The 16757-nt window shown below is 40.5% G+C and overlaps 1 protein-coding gene and 2 non-coding genes across 3 annotated transcripts in view; 1 reads left to right on the top strand and 2 right to left on the bottom strand.

The window, feature by feature from the left end:
- PCBD2 (pterin-4 alpha-carbinolamine dehydratase 2) overlaps positions 1-8218 on the top strand; it is a 77042-nt gene extending 68824 nt beyond the window's left edge. The window contains exons 3-4 of the mRNA XM_049786804.1: positions 4993-5073; positions 7740-8218. Coding sequence (XP_049642761.1) covers positions 4993-5073; positions 7740-7835 — 177 coding nt within the window. The 3' untranslated portion in view covers positions 7836-8218. The remainder of the gene's footprint in view (positions 1-4992; positions 5074-7739) is intronic.
- Positions 8219-10663: 2445 nt separating this feature from the next.
- LOC126029101 (U6 spliceosomal RNA) lies at positions 10664-10770 on the bottom strand. Its single transcript, XR_007502755.1, has one exon. It is a non-coding gene; the product is annotated as a U6 spliceosomal RNA (small nuclear RNA).
- Positions 10771-10789: 19 nt separating this feature from the next.
- On the bottom strand, positions 10790-10922 carry LOC126029366 (small nucleolar RNA SNORA51). The gene has a single exon (XR_007502978.1). It is a non-coding gene; the product is annotated as a small nucleolar RNA SNORA51 (small nucleolar RNA).
- Positions 10923-16757: the final 5835 nt, after the last annotated feature.

Here is a 16757-nt window from a genome sequence, read left to right as displayed (position 1 = left end):
GGGGACCATATGGGACACCAGGATTCGAACCAACCACCTTTGGTCCTGGATCGGCTACTTGCAAGGCAAACGCCGCTGTGCTATCTCTCCAGGCTCATAAAATGATTCTTAAGTGAAATGCTTTCTTTCCCTTATGATTACTATTTCTGTGATAACCAGTGCTCAAACATACTCAGTTGTAGCTTTCTAAAAACTCATACCTTGGTTGTAGTTCTTGGACGCTTTAGTACTCACAGGGGTCATTCTTTTCAGTTGTGCTTGTATATGGTTTTGTTGCAGTGCTTGCTGGGAGTTTCACACTTGATTGTGGTCCTTTCACAATTAGCTGCAGCATTTATACACATTTGGTGATTGTGTGCTGAAGATCCCAGTTTGTTGTGGTGCTAGGGTCCTATACAGCAGGTTTGTTGGGATTGTATTTGAGTCTGTGGAGTGAGTGGTGCCGAGTGGAACCCGTGGCTTCCCTTGCCTCATGTTTGCAAGACAGGTGCTCCTACCATTATACAACCCTGAGCCTCAAGTGTTTCTTCTTTAAGGAAGAGATAGGAGTAAATCTCATATACATGCTTACTGTGGACCTTAAATTTTTTCCACTTGAGAAAAATTTTTTTTGGTTTTTGGGCCATACCTGGCGGCGCTCAGGAATTACTTTTGGCTCTGCACTCAGAAATTGCTCCTGGCAGGCTTCAGGGACCATATGGGATGCTGGGGATTGAACCCAGGTTCGTCCCAGGTGGGCTGCATGCAAGGCAAATGTCCTACCATTATGCTATCACTCGGGCTTCACTTGAGAAATTACATATATATATATAAATTATTTTTTTGGTTTTTGGGTTATACCCGGCAGCACACAGGGGTTACTCCTGGCTCTATGCTCAGAAATCGCTCCTGGCAGACTCCTTATGGGATGCTGGGATTTGAACCACTGTCCTTCTGCATGCAAGACAAATATCCTACCTCCATACTGTCTCTCTGGCCCCCACTTGAGAAATTTTTATGTAAGCCTGGATACTTAGGTGTATAAAATGAACATTAACTGACAGTAAGTCATAATAATATATTTTTTATAATAATATATTTTAAGATAGCTTTAAGGAATGTTATATGACCTATGGTTTAAAATGTTTGGGCTTATCAGGTTTTTTGATATTTTATAAATTCAAATACTAGTTGACTGTTGACATGTAAAGCTGTGGAAAATACAAATTTGGAGGATATTTTAATGAGACCTTTTTTCTTTCATATCAGAGATATGCTAGTTTTTATTTGATCAACATTCCTTTTAGGATGCCTTATCTCTAATGGATAGATTTTGTTACTATGCTTGCTATTGATTAAAAATGCTGATTCTGGGGCCAGAGAGATAGCATGGAGGTAAGGCATTTGCCTTGCATGCAGAAGGACGATAGTTCAAATCCCGGCATCCCATATGGTCTCCTGAGCCTGCCAGGAGCAATTTCTGAGCATAGAGCTGAGCCAGGAATAACCCCTGAGTGCTGCTGGGTCTGACCCAAAAACCAAAATAAATAAATAAATAAATAAAAATTAAATAAAAATGCTGATTCAGGGGCCGGAGTTATAGCACAGCGGGTAAAGCATTTTCTTGCATGCAAACAACCCATAGGGCCCCCTGAACCTGTCAGAAGTAATTTCTGAGCTCAGAGTCAGAAGTAATCAGTGAGTACTGCTAGGATTACAAAACAAAACAAAATAGCTCTTTCATTTTATTCTTGTGAAGGAGTAATGGATTTTAAGCAAACTTTGCATCTTTTAGAATAAAGTAGTTCAGGGGCCAGAGAGATAGCATGGAGGTAGGGCATTTGCCTTTCATGCAGAAGGTCATTGGTTCGAATCCCGGCATCCCATATGGTCCCCTGAGCCTGCCAGGAGCAATTTCTGAGCATAGAGCCAGGAGTAACCCCTGAGTGCTGCCGGGTGTAACCCCAAAACCAAAAACCAAAAAAGAAAAATAAAAGAAAAGAAAAGAAAAGAAAAAGAAAAAAAAATAAAGTAGTTCAAAGAAATTGTGGTCCCAATAATTTTCTTTCTTTTGTTGTTGTTGATTGTCTCTCTCTCTCTCTCTCTCTCTCTCTCTCTCTCTCTCTCTCTCTCTCTCTCTCTCTCTCTCTCTCTCTGTGTGTGTGTGTGTGTGTGTGTGTGTATGTATTTGGGTCATACCAGCAGTACTCAGGAACCATTCCTGGCAGGGTTCTGCAGTGGGGATTGAGCTCAGGTTGGTCACATGTAAAGCAAATGCCCTACTCACTATACCATTGTTTCATCCTTTTTTTTGTTTTGTTTTGTTTTGTTTTGGGCCATTCCTGGTAGTGTTCAGGTTTAGTATTGATGGATGCTGTGCTTGAGTATTACTCCTGGCAGAGCTTGGGGAATCATATGGGTGTAAGGGATCAAATCTGGGTCATCTGCATGCAGAGTGAAGCCTACTTTCTCTGCTATCTCTTTGATATTAAGAAACCTTACATGATTTCTACCCTCATATAATTTAGGGATTCAATTATGAAATAAGAAATACAGTACTGAGAGGCTTCCAAAGTACTTGCCATGTATCCCACCAACCCTGGTTTGAATCTTGGTACAACATATGTTTTTTTCTGTGCATAGAGCCAGGAGTAGACCTGTTGGGTATGGCTCCAAGGTTATAAGCCCCTTCTCCCCCCTCCCAAATACATAGATTATGAAATAAATAATATTGGGAGAGTGACTTGTTTTTCAGTATAATTCTATACATGATTAGATGGATGGATTTTGCTACCTTCCCCTAACAGGAGAAAACATCAGGCCTTACTGTCAAAGTAGAAAACTTTATCCTCAATAAAATTTCTTCTGAGATAGAGATATTATGGATGACATAATATCTCTGAGATATTATGGATGACAGTGTTGTTTAAATTGGAATCTTCTGAAGTCATACAGTTAGCTGCAAGCTAGAAGGATTGTAGCAAATGGTTCTAAGTGAATCAGTTGAATGATCTTATTCATATTTGGAATATAAAGAAACAAAAAGGGGCTAAGGCCAGCCCCAGTGAAAACAAACTCTGAGATGGCAAGCATGCCAACAGAATAATGAACCGTGGTGCCAAAGCCAGGGAGGAAGAAGGAATCTTGGGACAGTGGTGGGAGTAAAATATAATTGTAGGTATAAAGCAGTAAAATGGAGATTGTTGTAAACTACATTACTTCAATTTTAAATTTTTGTTTATTTCATCTTTTGGTGGGGGGTCCACACCTGGTGGCACTCAGAGTTTACTCCTGACTGTGCTCAGAAATCACTCCTGGCAGGCTTGGGGAACCATATGGGATGCTGGGGATTGAATCTGGGTCAGCCGTTTGCAAGGTACATGCAAGTTACAGCCCTATTCACTGTACCTCAATTTTTTTAAATGTAAAAAATAAATAGCACTAACAAAGTAGCTATAGGAGGTATCTTACAGGAATAACTACAGGAGGTCAAGTTCCATCTCCCAAGATACTGCTTTGTCCCCCAGATTCTGCCGGGGATAGTACCCAAACAAACAGTAAAAGTAGGTGACTAATAAAAATATTTTGATGTCAATTTATTTTTAAAAAATAATGGAATTATTATTGAATAATAAATATAAATGTATTTGTAAAAATAAAATAAAATAAAATGGAATTATATATTTCACTGTGAATTTGGAAGTGTGATCTTATATCATTTGTTGATCTAATAAAACATGATGAGATTGATATTAAATTGATTTTGCTGGATAAGAATATTGAGGTCTGTATAGCAGGGAATACTTGCCTTGTATGTGGCCAACCTCGGTTTTATCCCCAAGCATTCCACATGGTTTCCCGAGCATGCCAGGAGTGATCCCTGAGCCACAGAGCCAGGAGTAATCCCTGAGTACTTCCAGATGTGACCCCAAAACAAAACAAAACAAAACAAAACAAATATAAAGTCCAGTATTTATGTGAATATAATGGGAAATGGCTTGTGAATTCGTCTAACTTCCAATTAATTTAGTTAGTGCCTTTTTTATTTTTGGTTTTTGGTTTTTGAGTCACACCCGGCAGCGCTCAGGGGTTACTCCTGGCTCTATGCTCAGAAATCGCTCCTGGCAGGCTTGGGGAACTATATGGGACGCTGGGATTCGAACCACCGTCCTGCATGTAAGGTAAAATGCCTTACCTCATGCTATCTCTCCGGCCCTTCGTGTCTTATCAGGTATCTGCCTTCTGGACACAATAGGCAGATTCCCATTGTTTGAAATTACCATCACAAAAAAATTAAAAGCCATATTTTTCTTTTCAGAGTAAGTTTGCTTTCTACTTATCAAATTAGGTTTGTCTTTTTCCCGTGAAAGAAAGACATACTGCACAGGCCTATGTCATATGCCTTTCCTGGAGCTGCAGCCCTCTACAATGAGATGGAAAGGAATCTTCTGAAATCATGCAGTCGAAGCTAGGAGACCCCAATAGGCAAAAGTCTTCTGATCGTTCTGCCTGGGAGGTGGAATGGGAAATTCATTTCTGGCAACTCCTTGCTTGACACATATTTCTAAGACATTTTCCCGTAGTGTAGCAGTTGCTATCTTAGCACCTTAATCACTAATAAAACAAAAAGGGCCGTGCTCCAAGAAAAGTGGTTCCTAAGATTGGAGGCCAAGTAGTAAAATCCAGGGCACTGGGTTGAAGGGAAATTATTCCTGTGCAATTTTCAAGAGTCTCGTCCTGAGGACAATAAACAGTCCAGACAGGTCACTGGGTGAGACCAATTTCCTGGTTTGTTTATTTGAGCCTGATTGTTTTTCCCCATAGAGCAGCAGGTCACAGCCGTGTTACAGTGTTACCTTGGCTCTGCAGAGATCAATCCCATTCGTATTTGATTTCTGCAAGCTTCGCAGAGTATCCAAGCCATGTCTTTATCTAGTTGGATTGTCGTAGTGTCTCCCTCAGTTCAGGACAGAGGCCCGTGTCACTAATCACTTTTGACTTCATCTTTTTCAGGCATTTGGCTTTATGTCCCGAATTGCCCTTCAAGCAGAGAAGATGAATCATCACCCAGAATGGTTCAATGTGTACAACAAGGTAACTAATTTGCCTCATTTCAGGATCCTCTAAAATATGGAGTAAGAACCTTTCATCCTTTTTTTTTTCCTATGTAGTGAAGTGTCATTGTGCTTTGGAAAGTAATCTCTTTACCCCCAGAATCCCTGGATAGTATTGCAAATTAGTAACAAATTTTCAGGTCTGCTCCAGAGAACAGTGACTAAGCTCTCCATTTTCATGCTTATTATATATTGAAACTAACTTGAGAAAGTCAGGCTCAACTCAACGCCACAATTTAACTTTGAGTGTTAGCTATGCCCATAAATTTTAACCCCCTGTAAGGCAAATTATTGAAATAAATGGTAGTAAATAAGACAGATATGGCCTTATTTATCTAATGGAAATGAATTTGTTCAAGAACTGAGCTTTAAATACTGCTATTCGATTCTCTGATCTCAGTGGGAATTAATTGACATTAAGACAAAGAACAGATTAAAAAGACTCAGTAAGTTGTTTCAAGGCATCTCAAGGCAACCACCATCCCCACCCCCCACAAAGTATTCTTGTCTTTAAATCATTTATTTGAAGTGTCTTGTCATCCAGATTTTGGTGGGGTTATTTTTTCTTTGATAATCCTCCGAAGTGGGATTTAAAATCTTCTTTCCTAGTTTCGTGTGTGTGTGTGTGTGTGTGTGTGTGTGTGTGTGTGTGTGTGCGTGTGTGTGTGTGAGACACATGATGATGCTGAGGAGTTACTCCTGGTTTTGTTCTTTGATGACTCTCCTGGCCACAATTGGGAGACTCTATGAGATGTTGGGGATAGAATCTGGCTGGTCACATACAAAGCAAGAGCTCTATCCGAGGTGCTATCTCCCTGGCCCCCCTAGTTTTCTGTCTTTGTCATAATTCCCCCCTCCCCACTTTTTTTTGTTTATGTGCCGCACTTGGCAGTGCTTGGGGTTACTCCTAGGCTTTTGGTTGCTGGTCACTGGGGCCATGTGGTGCCCGGGAATGAACCATTTGAACTGCCTCTCTGGCCCTGCTTTTTCTGTTTTAATTGATTTGACAAGAAGCTGTGGACTATTAGCCTGTTCTTCCACCTCACCCTATTTAAAGGGGAAATGGACTTTTAAAAACATCTTTGCTAAAATATACATTTGATAGCTTGGTTTCCTCAATGGCCTCAAAATAGTTGGAATAATTATTAGAACCTCTTTCTCTGTCTGTCTCTGTCTCTGTCTGTCTGTCTCTCTCTCTTGCTTTCTCTTTCTACTCTACTGTGATATTCCTTTAAATTTCAGCTTTTTTTTTTAGGGTACAATTTGAGATTTTGGCAGCTGAATTGCCCTTAATATGAGTAAAATTTTTTATTTAATTTTTATTTATTTTTATTTAATTTTATTTTTGGGGCCCTCATCTAGAGGTGCCCAGGGGCTACTTCCAACTAGGTACTCAGAGGGTTGCTCTCAACAGGACTAAGGAGACATGCAGTTCCAGGGAATCAAACTCAGGACTTATGTATGCAAAGTATGCTCTCTGGCCCATTGAATATTTCTCTAGCCCTGGGAGAGTATTTTTTATTTATCTATCTTTTTAAAAATAATTTTAATTGAGTCACTATGAGCTATATACTTAAAGAGTTGTACATGATTGAGTTTCAGTCATACTGAGTCCAACATCCTTCACCAGTGCAGAATCTCTGCCACCAATGTCACCATATTTTTCTCCCGCCGTCCCCCCTTCCCTGCTCCCTGCCTACTTCTGTAGCATCATCATCATCATCATCTTCTTCTTCTTCTTCTTCTTCTTCTTCTTCTTCTTCTTCTTCTTCTTCTTCTTCTTCTTCTTCTTCTTCTTCTTCTTCTTCTTCTTCTTCTCTTTCCCCCCCTCTTTCCCCTCTTTTTTTCTTTTATTCCTTGCAATATTGTAACTAAAGGGATTTCATGCCTATCACTTTATCTCTTTTCAGCACCCAGTTCTTGTCCAGAGTGATAATTTCCAACTATCATTGTCATGGTGGTCCCTTTTCTGCCCTAACTGCACTCTCTTGCTATTTGTGTTAAGCTTCCTACCATGAACTGGTTCTTCTGGCCCTTGTTTCTATTGTCTTTGACTGTTATTGCTATATTAACTTTTTTTTTATATCCCACAAATGAGTGCAATCATTCTGTCTATCCCTTTACCTCTGATTTATTTCACTCAGCATAATACTCTCCAGATCCATCCATGTATAAGCAAATTTCATGACTTCTTGTGTAGATATATCACAGTTTCTTTAACCACTCATCTGTGAGAGAGCCTTTTTATACATGGGCATCTACTGGGGCCTAGGCTGAAGCTTAAATTGCCCAGGAGTTTTATTAACTCATGGAAAATTTGTGTTTATTCATATTATAATGCTTCCTAAAACATTTACTTTTACTAACATTTCTAAATGTTGAACAGTAGATTTTTCTCTTTTTCTCCTTTCTTGGCAATGGTAGGAAGGTTGTTGGGTTATCCTGGATCAGTGTTCAGGGATCACTGCTTACAGCACTTGGGAGCCATATTCAATGCCAGCAGTTTGAACTGAGGGTGATTGTAAAGAAGGCAAGTGCCCTACCTCCTGTATTATCTCTATGGCCTGTTGATTGATTTCTGAATTGCCAAAGGAGATTACCTTGAACTGCAGCTAAGGTATTAAACTTTTCTTCTCTCTTTTGTAGGTGCAGATAACACTCACCTCACATGACTGTGGTGGACTGACCAAACGAGATGTGAAACTGGCCAATTTTATTGAAAAAGTAGCTTCTTCTGTGTGATTTATTCCAAAGTACATTAAGTTAAATCATTTACATATCTTAGCTGGAATATATTTTAGAGCGAGTTAAGTCTTTAAATTTAATTTACCTTTTTACCACATTTTTTGTTTTTGTTTTTGGTTTTTGGGTCACACCAGCAGTGCTCAGGGGTTACTCCTGGCTCTATGCTCAGAAATCACTCCTGGCAGGCTTGGGGGACCATAAGGGATGCCAGGATTCAAACCACCATCCTTCTGCAGGCAAGGCAAACACCTTACCGCTGTGCTGTCTCTCTGGCCCCTATACCACATTTTGTAATATCAGTGCTTCAATACAAAGTAACTTGAGCCTAAAGTATTTTCCTTATTGCAGCAAACCACTTATCTCTTTTGTTTGTTTGTTTGTTTTTGTTTTTTTGGGTCACCCTGGCAGCACTCAGGGGTTACTCCTGGCTCTATGCTCAGAAATCGCTCCTGACAGACTCAGGGGATGCTGAGATTTGAACCACAGTCCTTTGCATGCAAGACAAATGCCATACCTCCATGCTATTTCTCTGGCCCCTTACATAGATGGATTCCTCCCAGCTTTTTTTTTTTTCTATTTTTCTTTATTTTTTCTAACACCTGAATCATTTTGTTCTGCCTCATACATTAAGGGCAAAAAAAAAAGAAAAAGAAAGTGGATGGTACCAGGAACAAACAGTCACATGAACATTGAATGTTCATAATTAATTATCAGTTTAATCATCAATAATTAATTAATAATTATCAATAATTAATGATCAGGCCTAAATACCAAACCCAAAGTCAATGACAACAGAATCAAGATCTACAACAAGTTATATACAAAGGGGACTGGTTACACTAGCAGTCCAGAGGGCAAAGGGAGGAAGTTTGGAATACATGCTGGGAACAGCGGCAAAGGGAGGTCAACACTGGTGGTGGGAAATTGCCTTACTTTACTGCCACTATGTATCTTAAATATAACTGTGAAAGACTTATAATTCACATGGTTCTTAATAAAAATTATTTAAAAATTTTACTTTTGGTTTTTGGATCACACCCAGCAGCATTCAGGTGTTACTCCTGGCTCTGTGCTCAGAAATAGCTCCTGGCAGGAGACCATATGGAATGCCAGGATTTGAACCACCATCTATTCTGGATTGTTTGTGTGCAAAGCAAACACTCTACTGCTGTGTTCTCTTTCTGGCTCTGTGGTATTTTTTATTATATCCCAAAATATGTATGCATATTCATCCAAAATATTTATGCACATTACTATTCATTGCAGCACTCAGCACTCATTTAAGACATGGAATCAACCTAGATGTCTAACAAAGGATGAGCAGGTCATGAAGATGTGGTACTTATACACAATGGAAATCATGCAATTTGCAGCAATATGGGTGGAACTAGAAAACATGTTAAATGAAGTAAACCAAAAGAATGATAAATACAGAATGATAGCACTCATTTGAGATACTTAGAATTTATACCATATATACATATAATACGCCATGAAGAAACACAATGAAAGTTTAAGGGGTAGAAACTTCAAACACCATAGATGCCAGGATACAATGAGAAGTATTCATCAACATTGGGGAGAAGAAATGAACAGACACTTTGTAAAAGAAGAAATACAAATGACCAAAAGGCACATAAAAAATGCTCCACATGACTAATTATCAGAGAGATGCAAATCAAAACAACTATGAGGTACCATCTTATGCCATGGAGATTGGCGCACATCACAAGGAATGAGAACAAGCAGTGCTGGTGGGATGTGGAGAGAAAGGAACACTTATTCATTGCTGGTGGGAATGCCATCTAGTCCAATCATTATGGAAAGCAATATGGAGATTTCTCCAAAACCTGGAAATTGAGCTCCCATACGATCCAGTTATACCACTCCTAGGGATATACCCTAGAAACACAAAAATACAATACAAAAAATCCCTTCCTCACACCTATATTCATTGCCGCGCTATTTACAATAGCTAGACTCTGAAAACAACCAAGATGCCCTTCAACAGATGAATGGCTAAAGAAACTGTGGTACATATACACAATGGAATAATATGCAGCCGTCAGGAGAGATGAAGTCATGAAATTTTCTTATACATGATGTACATGGAATCTATTATGCTGAGTAAAATAGAGGGAGATAGATAGACGCAGAATAGTCTCATCTATGGGTTTTAAGAAAAATAAGACATTTTTGCAATAATCCTCAGAGACAAAGAGAGGAAGGCTGGAAGGTCCAGCTCATGACATGAAGCTCACTACAAAGAGTGGTGAGTGCAGTGAGAGAAATACTACACTGAGAACTATCATAACAATGTGAATGAATGAGGGAAGTGGAAAGCCTGTCTTGAGTACAGGCAGGGGTGGGGTGGGGAAGAGGGAGATTTGGGACATTGGTGGTGGGAATGTTGCACCGGTGAAAGGGGTGTTCTTTACATGACTGAAACCTAACTACAATCATATTTGTAATCAAGGTGTTTAAATAAAGATATTAATAAAAATACTAAAAGAAAGAATCAAGGCATAGAGACTTACAATTCTAAATATCCTGAGTTTAGTAAAGAATATTCTTTTTTTGTTTTTGTTTGTTTTGGGGCCACACTTGGCAGTGCCCAGGGGTTACTCCTGGCTCTACATTCAGAAATTGCTCATGGCAGGCTCAGGGACTATATGGGATGCAGGAGAACAATGCGGGTTCTGTCCCTGGTTAGCCATGTAGAAGGCTAATGCCGAACCAGAGTGCTATCACTTTGACCCCAGTAAAGAATATTCTTAATGAGTGGGGGAGGGAAAAAGAATATTCTTTATTTTTTACTGTAGGTTAAAAATATGGAACGCTTCATGAATTTGCATGTCATCCTTGCACAGGGGCCATGCTATTTTTCTCTGTATCGTTCCAATTTTAGTATATGTGCTTCCGAAGCGAGCATGAAAAAGAATATTCTTTTATTTTGTCCCCCAATTCACAATACAGACCAGGCAAAGGGCCTGGGTTGAGGTGTATATGGGGTGCATTTACTGAACCTCCTCTTTCTATACAGTCAGTGTAAAGAACACAGCCTGTGGTAAGAATTGGGAGGCCTTTTCTTTTTTTTTTTTTAAATATAAAATCATTCACCAGTGCAAATAAAGAATATTCTTAATGAGAATATATATATATATATATAATGAGAATATATTGAAAGAATACACAGATGTTCATTCACATACCATAAAAATTTTAAAACAAGAAAAATATCTAAATAATAAAAGTGAATACACCCTGATTCCTTGTATCCTGATTAGAGAGATTTAACAATTCCAGGATTTTGCAACAATCATTCCACGTAATCTTGTTTCATTTCTCTCCACCCCCTTCTACTCCTCCACCACTGAGTATATTGTTGAGTTGCAGCATCTTATTTTAACCCCTGGGTCCTTGTCATCTCCTTTCGGCACTAAAGACTTTGGGCCCTGAGATGTCAGCCACTAAAGACATCAGACTGTTTATGGAACCTAGTTTGTTCCTCAGACAGTTCCAAAAGGCTCTCCAGGGTTGTCTTGGCCACTATGGCAAAGTAGCTCTGCAGGGTCTGGAGTCCTTGCAGCTGAGATTCCTCCTTAAGGAACCTTCTGGGCCTAGGATGCCTGCATCCTAGAATGTAAGCATCATGCGTGGCCCCACAATTTATTTCCTGACATGAATGTCTCCTCCAGGCTCTCATGGGAATTCAGTCTTCTCAGATCCAGTCGTTTGTTTCATTTTTCTCTACTTAAAGTATTTAAAAGTCAATAAATTATAAGCCTACATTCATTAAACATCTTTAGGAAATAAAGTCGTTTCTTCCTAAACTAGAAAGTTGTCACACAAAACCAAACAATCCCTAATTTCTTGGTATCATCCAATGGACTTGCCCTGAAGGGCAAAAATGTCTTTTGGTCTTTGGGGAGATTATACAGGGATTAGGGGCACACACAAAATTTGATCCCTGGCATCACATAGCCTCAGAGCATTATCAGGTATAGCCCTGGAGCCCCCTTGAGTACTGCCAAGAATGACCTTGGTGGTCCCTGAACACTGCTGGGATGGCTACAATACCTTAGGGTTTCAGCAGCCCTAAATATATGGACCCTAACATTCAACTTTTCTGTCTTCAATGGCTTAATATCCCTGGGAATGGCCTCTAGAGCTGTCTGAGCACTGTTTAACAGATCTACAAAAATAAATGTCTTGGGGTGCACGAAAATAGCTCCTAGGGGTAGAATAAATTCCTGACAGGTACAGGGCCTAGCCTTGAACCCAGATTTACCGTTCTCAAGCATTACTAGTATAGTTTTGATGGTGATCCCCCAGAAAACCAAAGCCAAAGCAAAATTGTCCTTGGACAAATGAACTCCATTCATCACATCCGCTGGCTGTATCTCTTCAGTCATTCAATCTAAAGTAGGCAAGATTTCCCTCATTCCCTCTTTTCTCCATATCACTGATTTAGTGTAAAAATGGAGTCAGGTATCTTGTAGAATTCATATGGTATGCTCTATCATTTGTTTGCTCCCTTGTGGTAATGCTTAACTTGTTTTATTATATCCTGAATGGAAACATTTCCTTGTATCTTGAATGTTAAGTCTGGGAGATGAAACTAGTTGGCTGTTAACATATACCACAATAGCACAGTGGAGAAAGCCAGATATGTCCCCAAATTACAATGGTGGAGACCCAAGAATGCAGCTATTAATTAGTGTGCACATGAAGGTTTGACATGATGTCCAAGATAGAAGCCTTGTATTTGCTGGAACTCAACACTACATTATAGAGAATTAAAGGTTCCATATTTTACTGGTAAAGGAAATTTTTTTTAATGTGGTAAATTGCAGTTTCCCTTTCTTTTCCTTCTCCCTATTCATGTCCTTCTCTCTCTTTCCCTCCCTCTTCCCTGCCTGTCTTTTTCTGCTTTCCCTCCTCTCTATCCTGCTCCTTTATTGTTGTTGCTTCCAGGATCAGGTGTTGTTTTTATTTTTGGGCCATGCCCAGTGGTGTTCAGAGGTTTACTCCTGGCAGTGCACTCAGGGATCATTCCTGATCCCTTAGGATCTTAGGGACTCTTAAGGGGTCTTAGAGGGTACCTGGGCCTGGAGGGAATTGAACCTGGGTCAGCCACATGCCAGGCCTTGCCACTATAATCTCAGACCCCATCCACACTTGTGATGTTCACATAACACTTGAGTGACATTGGGCTTCACAAATGGCAGAGCTGCTACGGTCTATGTTGTAACTTTATTGCCCTCAAGGCAGACGCTCTTATCACTGACTTATCTCTGGGCCCCATGTCTGGGTGCTTAAAGAAGGAAAGTGGATGGGGCTAAGCACAGCAGGTAAGGTGTATGCTTTGTATGTGACAGACCTGGGTTCAATTCCTGGCATTCCATATGGAATTCCCCAAGCCTGCCAGGAGTTATTTCAGAATGAAGAAGATCCAGGAGTGACCCCTTAGTGCAGGGTGGCGAACAAGTTGGACACAAGAGCCAAAATTTTAAAGTGTGAGAGTCAGAGAGCCACACCACGCAGCAACCTGCCAAAACAAACACTCACACAAAAGCATATAATTTTAACAATAATATATTAAATACATATTGCATTTTGCATTTTGAGTGAGGGTAAAAATCCTGCAGTGATGGTGAGGGTGTGCTGCGTCCTCCACACTAAGAACTAACGGCCAGATGTGACCTAACATGTGACACACGGGTCCCCCGGCTTGCTGTCCCCTGCAGTTGTTTCTGAGGGATGGGAGATGGAATGACGCAGCCTGGGGGCGGGACTACGCGCTCGGGGATCTCTCCTCAGAGGTCCCTCCTCAGAAGCAGCAGAACAAAATCCAAACTTGGCAAAGAGCCACAGCATACAAAATAATGATAAGAGGCAAAGAGCCGCATTCATTTTGGCCTGGAGCCGCATGCGGCTTGAGAGCCACGTGTTCACCACCCCTGCCTTAGTGCCATTGGGTGTGACCCCCAAACAAAACAAAAATGAAGGAAAGCATAAAACTATACCATTGACTTCAGAGATCAAATCCCAAATCCCACTGTGCCATGCTTCGATGTTTTGGATAGCTAGAGAAAGATGGGGAACTGAGTCATGCTCTCTGTGCAGTTGATCAGGGCAGCTGCTGCAGGGATGATGGGCAGAAATCTAATGACTGTAGGGGTGTGTGATCAAAGGAGAGAGTAGGAAGCCTTCAGGGTACTAAACCCTGAGGGAGAAAATATAGAGTGAGAAGATGAGGCCAACATTTGACTCTTTATATATATATATATATATATATATATATATATATATATATATATATATATATATATATATAAAGAGTTTTTGGGTCACACCAGGTTTTTGGGTCACACCAGGCAACGTTCAGGGGTTACTCCTGGCTCTATGCTCAGAAATTGCTCCTGGCAGGCTCAGGGGACCATATGGGATGCCGGGATTTCGAACCACCGTCCTTCTGTATGCAAGGCAAATACCCTACCTCCATGCTATCTCTCTGGCCCCCTTAATAATTTCTTTATTTAAGCACCGTGGTTACAAAAATGTTCATAGTTGGGTTTTAGTCACTGAATGTACACCACCCTTCACCAGTATAACTTTCCCTGACCAATGTTCTCCATTTTCCTCCTACCCCATGCCTTGTCTTTCTTTTTTTTTTTTTTTTTTGGTTTTTGGGCCACACCCGTTTGACGCTCAGGGGTTACTCCTGGCTATGTGCTCAGAAATCGCCCCTGGCTTGGGGGGACCATATGGGACGCCGGGGGATCGAACCGCGGTCCGTTCCTTGGTAGCGCTTACAAGGCAGACACCTTATCTCTAGCGCCACCTTCCCGGCCCGCCTTGTCTTTCTTTGGACAGGCATTCTATTGCTCTCTCTCTCTCTCTCTCTCTCTCTCTCTCTCTCTCTCTCTCTCACTTATCATTGTCAGGGTAGTTGTTAGTGCAGTTATTTCTCTAACTGTGCTCACCACTTTTTGTGGTAAGCTTCATATAATGGGCTGGTCCTTCTGGCCCACATCTCTATTGTCTCTAGATATTTTTACCATACTGTCTTTTGTTTTTCTTAAATCTCACAAATGTGTGAGATTATTCTGAGTCTAACTGTCTCCCTCTGACTCATTTTACTCAACAAAATAGTCTCCATGTATAAGCACATTTTTTGACTTCATTTTTTTGAATGGCTGCATAGTATTACATTGTGTAGATGTACCACAGTTTCTTTAACCACTCATCTGTTGTTGGGTACATAGGTTGCTTCCATATTCTGGCTATTGTAAATAAAGCTGCAATGAACATAGGATGTAGAGGGTATTTTTGTATTGTGTTTTTGTATTTCTAGGGTATATCCCTAGGAGTGGATCATATGGGAGCTCAATTTCCAGTTTTTTTTTTTTTTAAGGAATATCACTGCATTCCCCCAGCAGTGAATGAGTGTTCTTTCTCTCCACATCCACACCAAAACTATTGTTTTTGTTCTTTGTGATGTGTGCCAGTCTCTGTAGCATGAGATGATACTTCATTGTTGTTTTGATTTGCATCTTTGTGATGATTAGTGATGTGGAGCATTGTTTTCATGTGCCCTTTGGCCATCTAAATTTTTTTTGAGGAAATGTCTGTCCATTTCTTCTTCCCATTTTTTGATAGGGTTAGATTATTTTTTCTTGTTAGGTTCTGTCAGTACCTTGTATATCTTAGGTGTTAGCCCCTTATCAGATGGGTATTGGGTGAATAGTTTCTCCCATTCCATGGGTGGCCTTTATATTCTAGTTACTGTTTCCTTTGAGGTGCAGAAGCTTCTCAGTTTCTTTGTTTTGCTTTGTTTTGGGGATACACCCCGTGACACTCAGGGATTACTCCTGGCTATGCGCTCAGAAATAGCTCCTGGCTTGGGGACCATATGGGACACCAGGGATAGAACAGAGGTCCGTCCTGGGTCAGCCGTATTCAAGGCAAATGCCCTACCGCTGTGCTATTTCTCTGACCCTATCTCTGTTTAATGTAGTCCCATTTGTTTATCTCTGCTTCCTCTTACTTGGACAGTGGTGTTCAAGGTTCTCCTTTTTTTTGTTTTCATTTTTTTTGTTGTTGTTGTTTTTGTTTTTGGATCACACCTGGTGGCGCTCAGGGTTCCTGGTTCTGTGCTCCTGACAGGCTCAGGGGATCAAACCTGGGTTCATCCTGGGTTTGCAGCGTACAAAGTAAATGCTCTAGTGCTGTGTTTCCACTCCAGCCCCCAAGTTTTTCCTGAAAGATGCCTTTAGACTCAATGTCATGGAGTGCTTTGCCTACATTTTCTTCCATATACCTTATAGTTTCAGGTCTGATATCAAGGACTTTAATCCATTTTGATTTGACCTTTGTTCATGGTGTTAGATAGAGGTGTGAGTGTGCTTTTTTGTCTGTGGCTGACCAGTTATTCCAACACCACTTGTTCCATTTTGCATTTCTTGCCCCTTATCAAAGATTAATTGATTGTATGTCTGGGGAACATTCTCTGAATACTCAAGTCTATTTTGTTGATCTGAGGGTCTGTCTTTATTCCAATATCATGCTGTTTTTTGTTTTGTTTTGTTTTGTTTTTTGGTTGTTTGAGCCACACCCGTTTGATGCTCAGGGGTTACTCCTGGCTAAACGCTCAGAAACTGCCCCTGGCTTGGGGGGACCATATGGGATGCCGGGGGATCGAACTGCGGTCCTTCCTTGGCTAGCGCTTGCAAGGCAGACACCTTATCTCTAGCGCCATCTCTCTGGCCCCATCATGCTGTTTTAATGACTATTGCTTTGTAGTACAATTTAAAGTTGGGGAAAGTGATGCCTCTCATCTTTTTTTCCCTAAGGGTTGCTTTAGCATTTGTTGTTCCAAATGAATTTCAGGAGTGTTTGACCCACTTTTTTGAA

The sequence above is a fragment of the Suncus etruscus genome, chromosome 14 (genome assembly GCF_024139225.1).
Source record: "Suncus etruscus isolate mSunEtr1 chromosome 14, mSunEtr1.pri.cur, whole genome shotgun sequence".
NCBI lineage: Eukaryota > Metazoa > Chordata > Mammalia > Eulipotyphla > Soricidae > Suncus > Suncus etruscus.
Note: the sequence above shows the minus strand (reverse complement) of the source record. Positions and strands in the feature narration are given on the sequence as shown.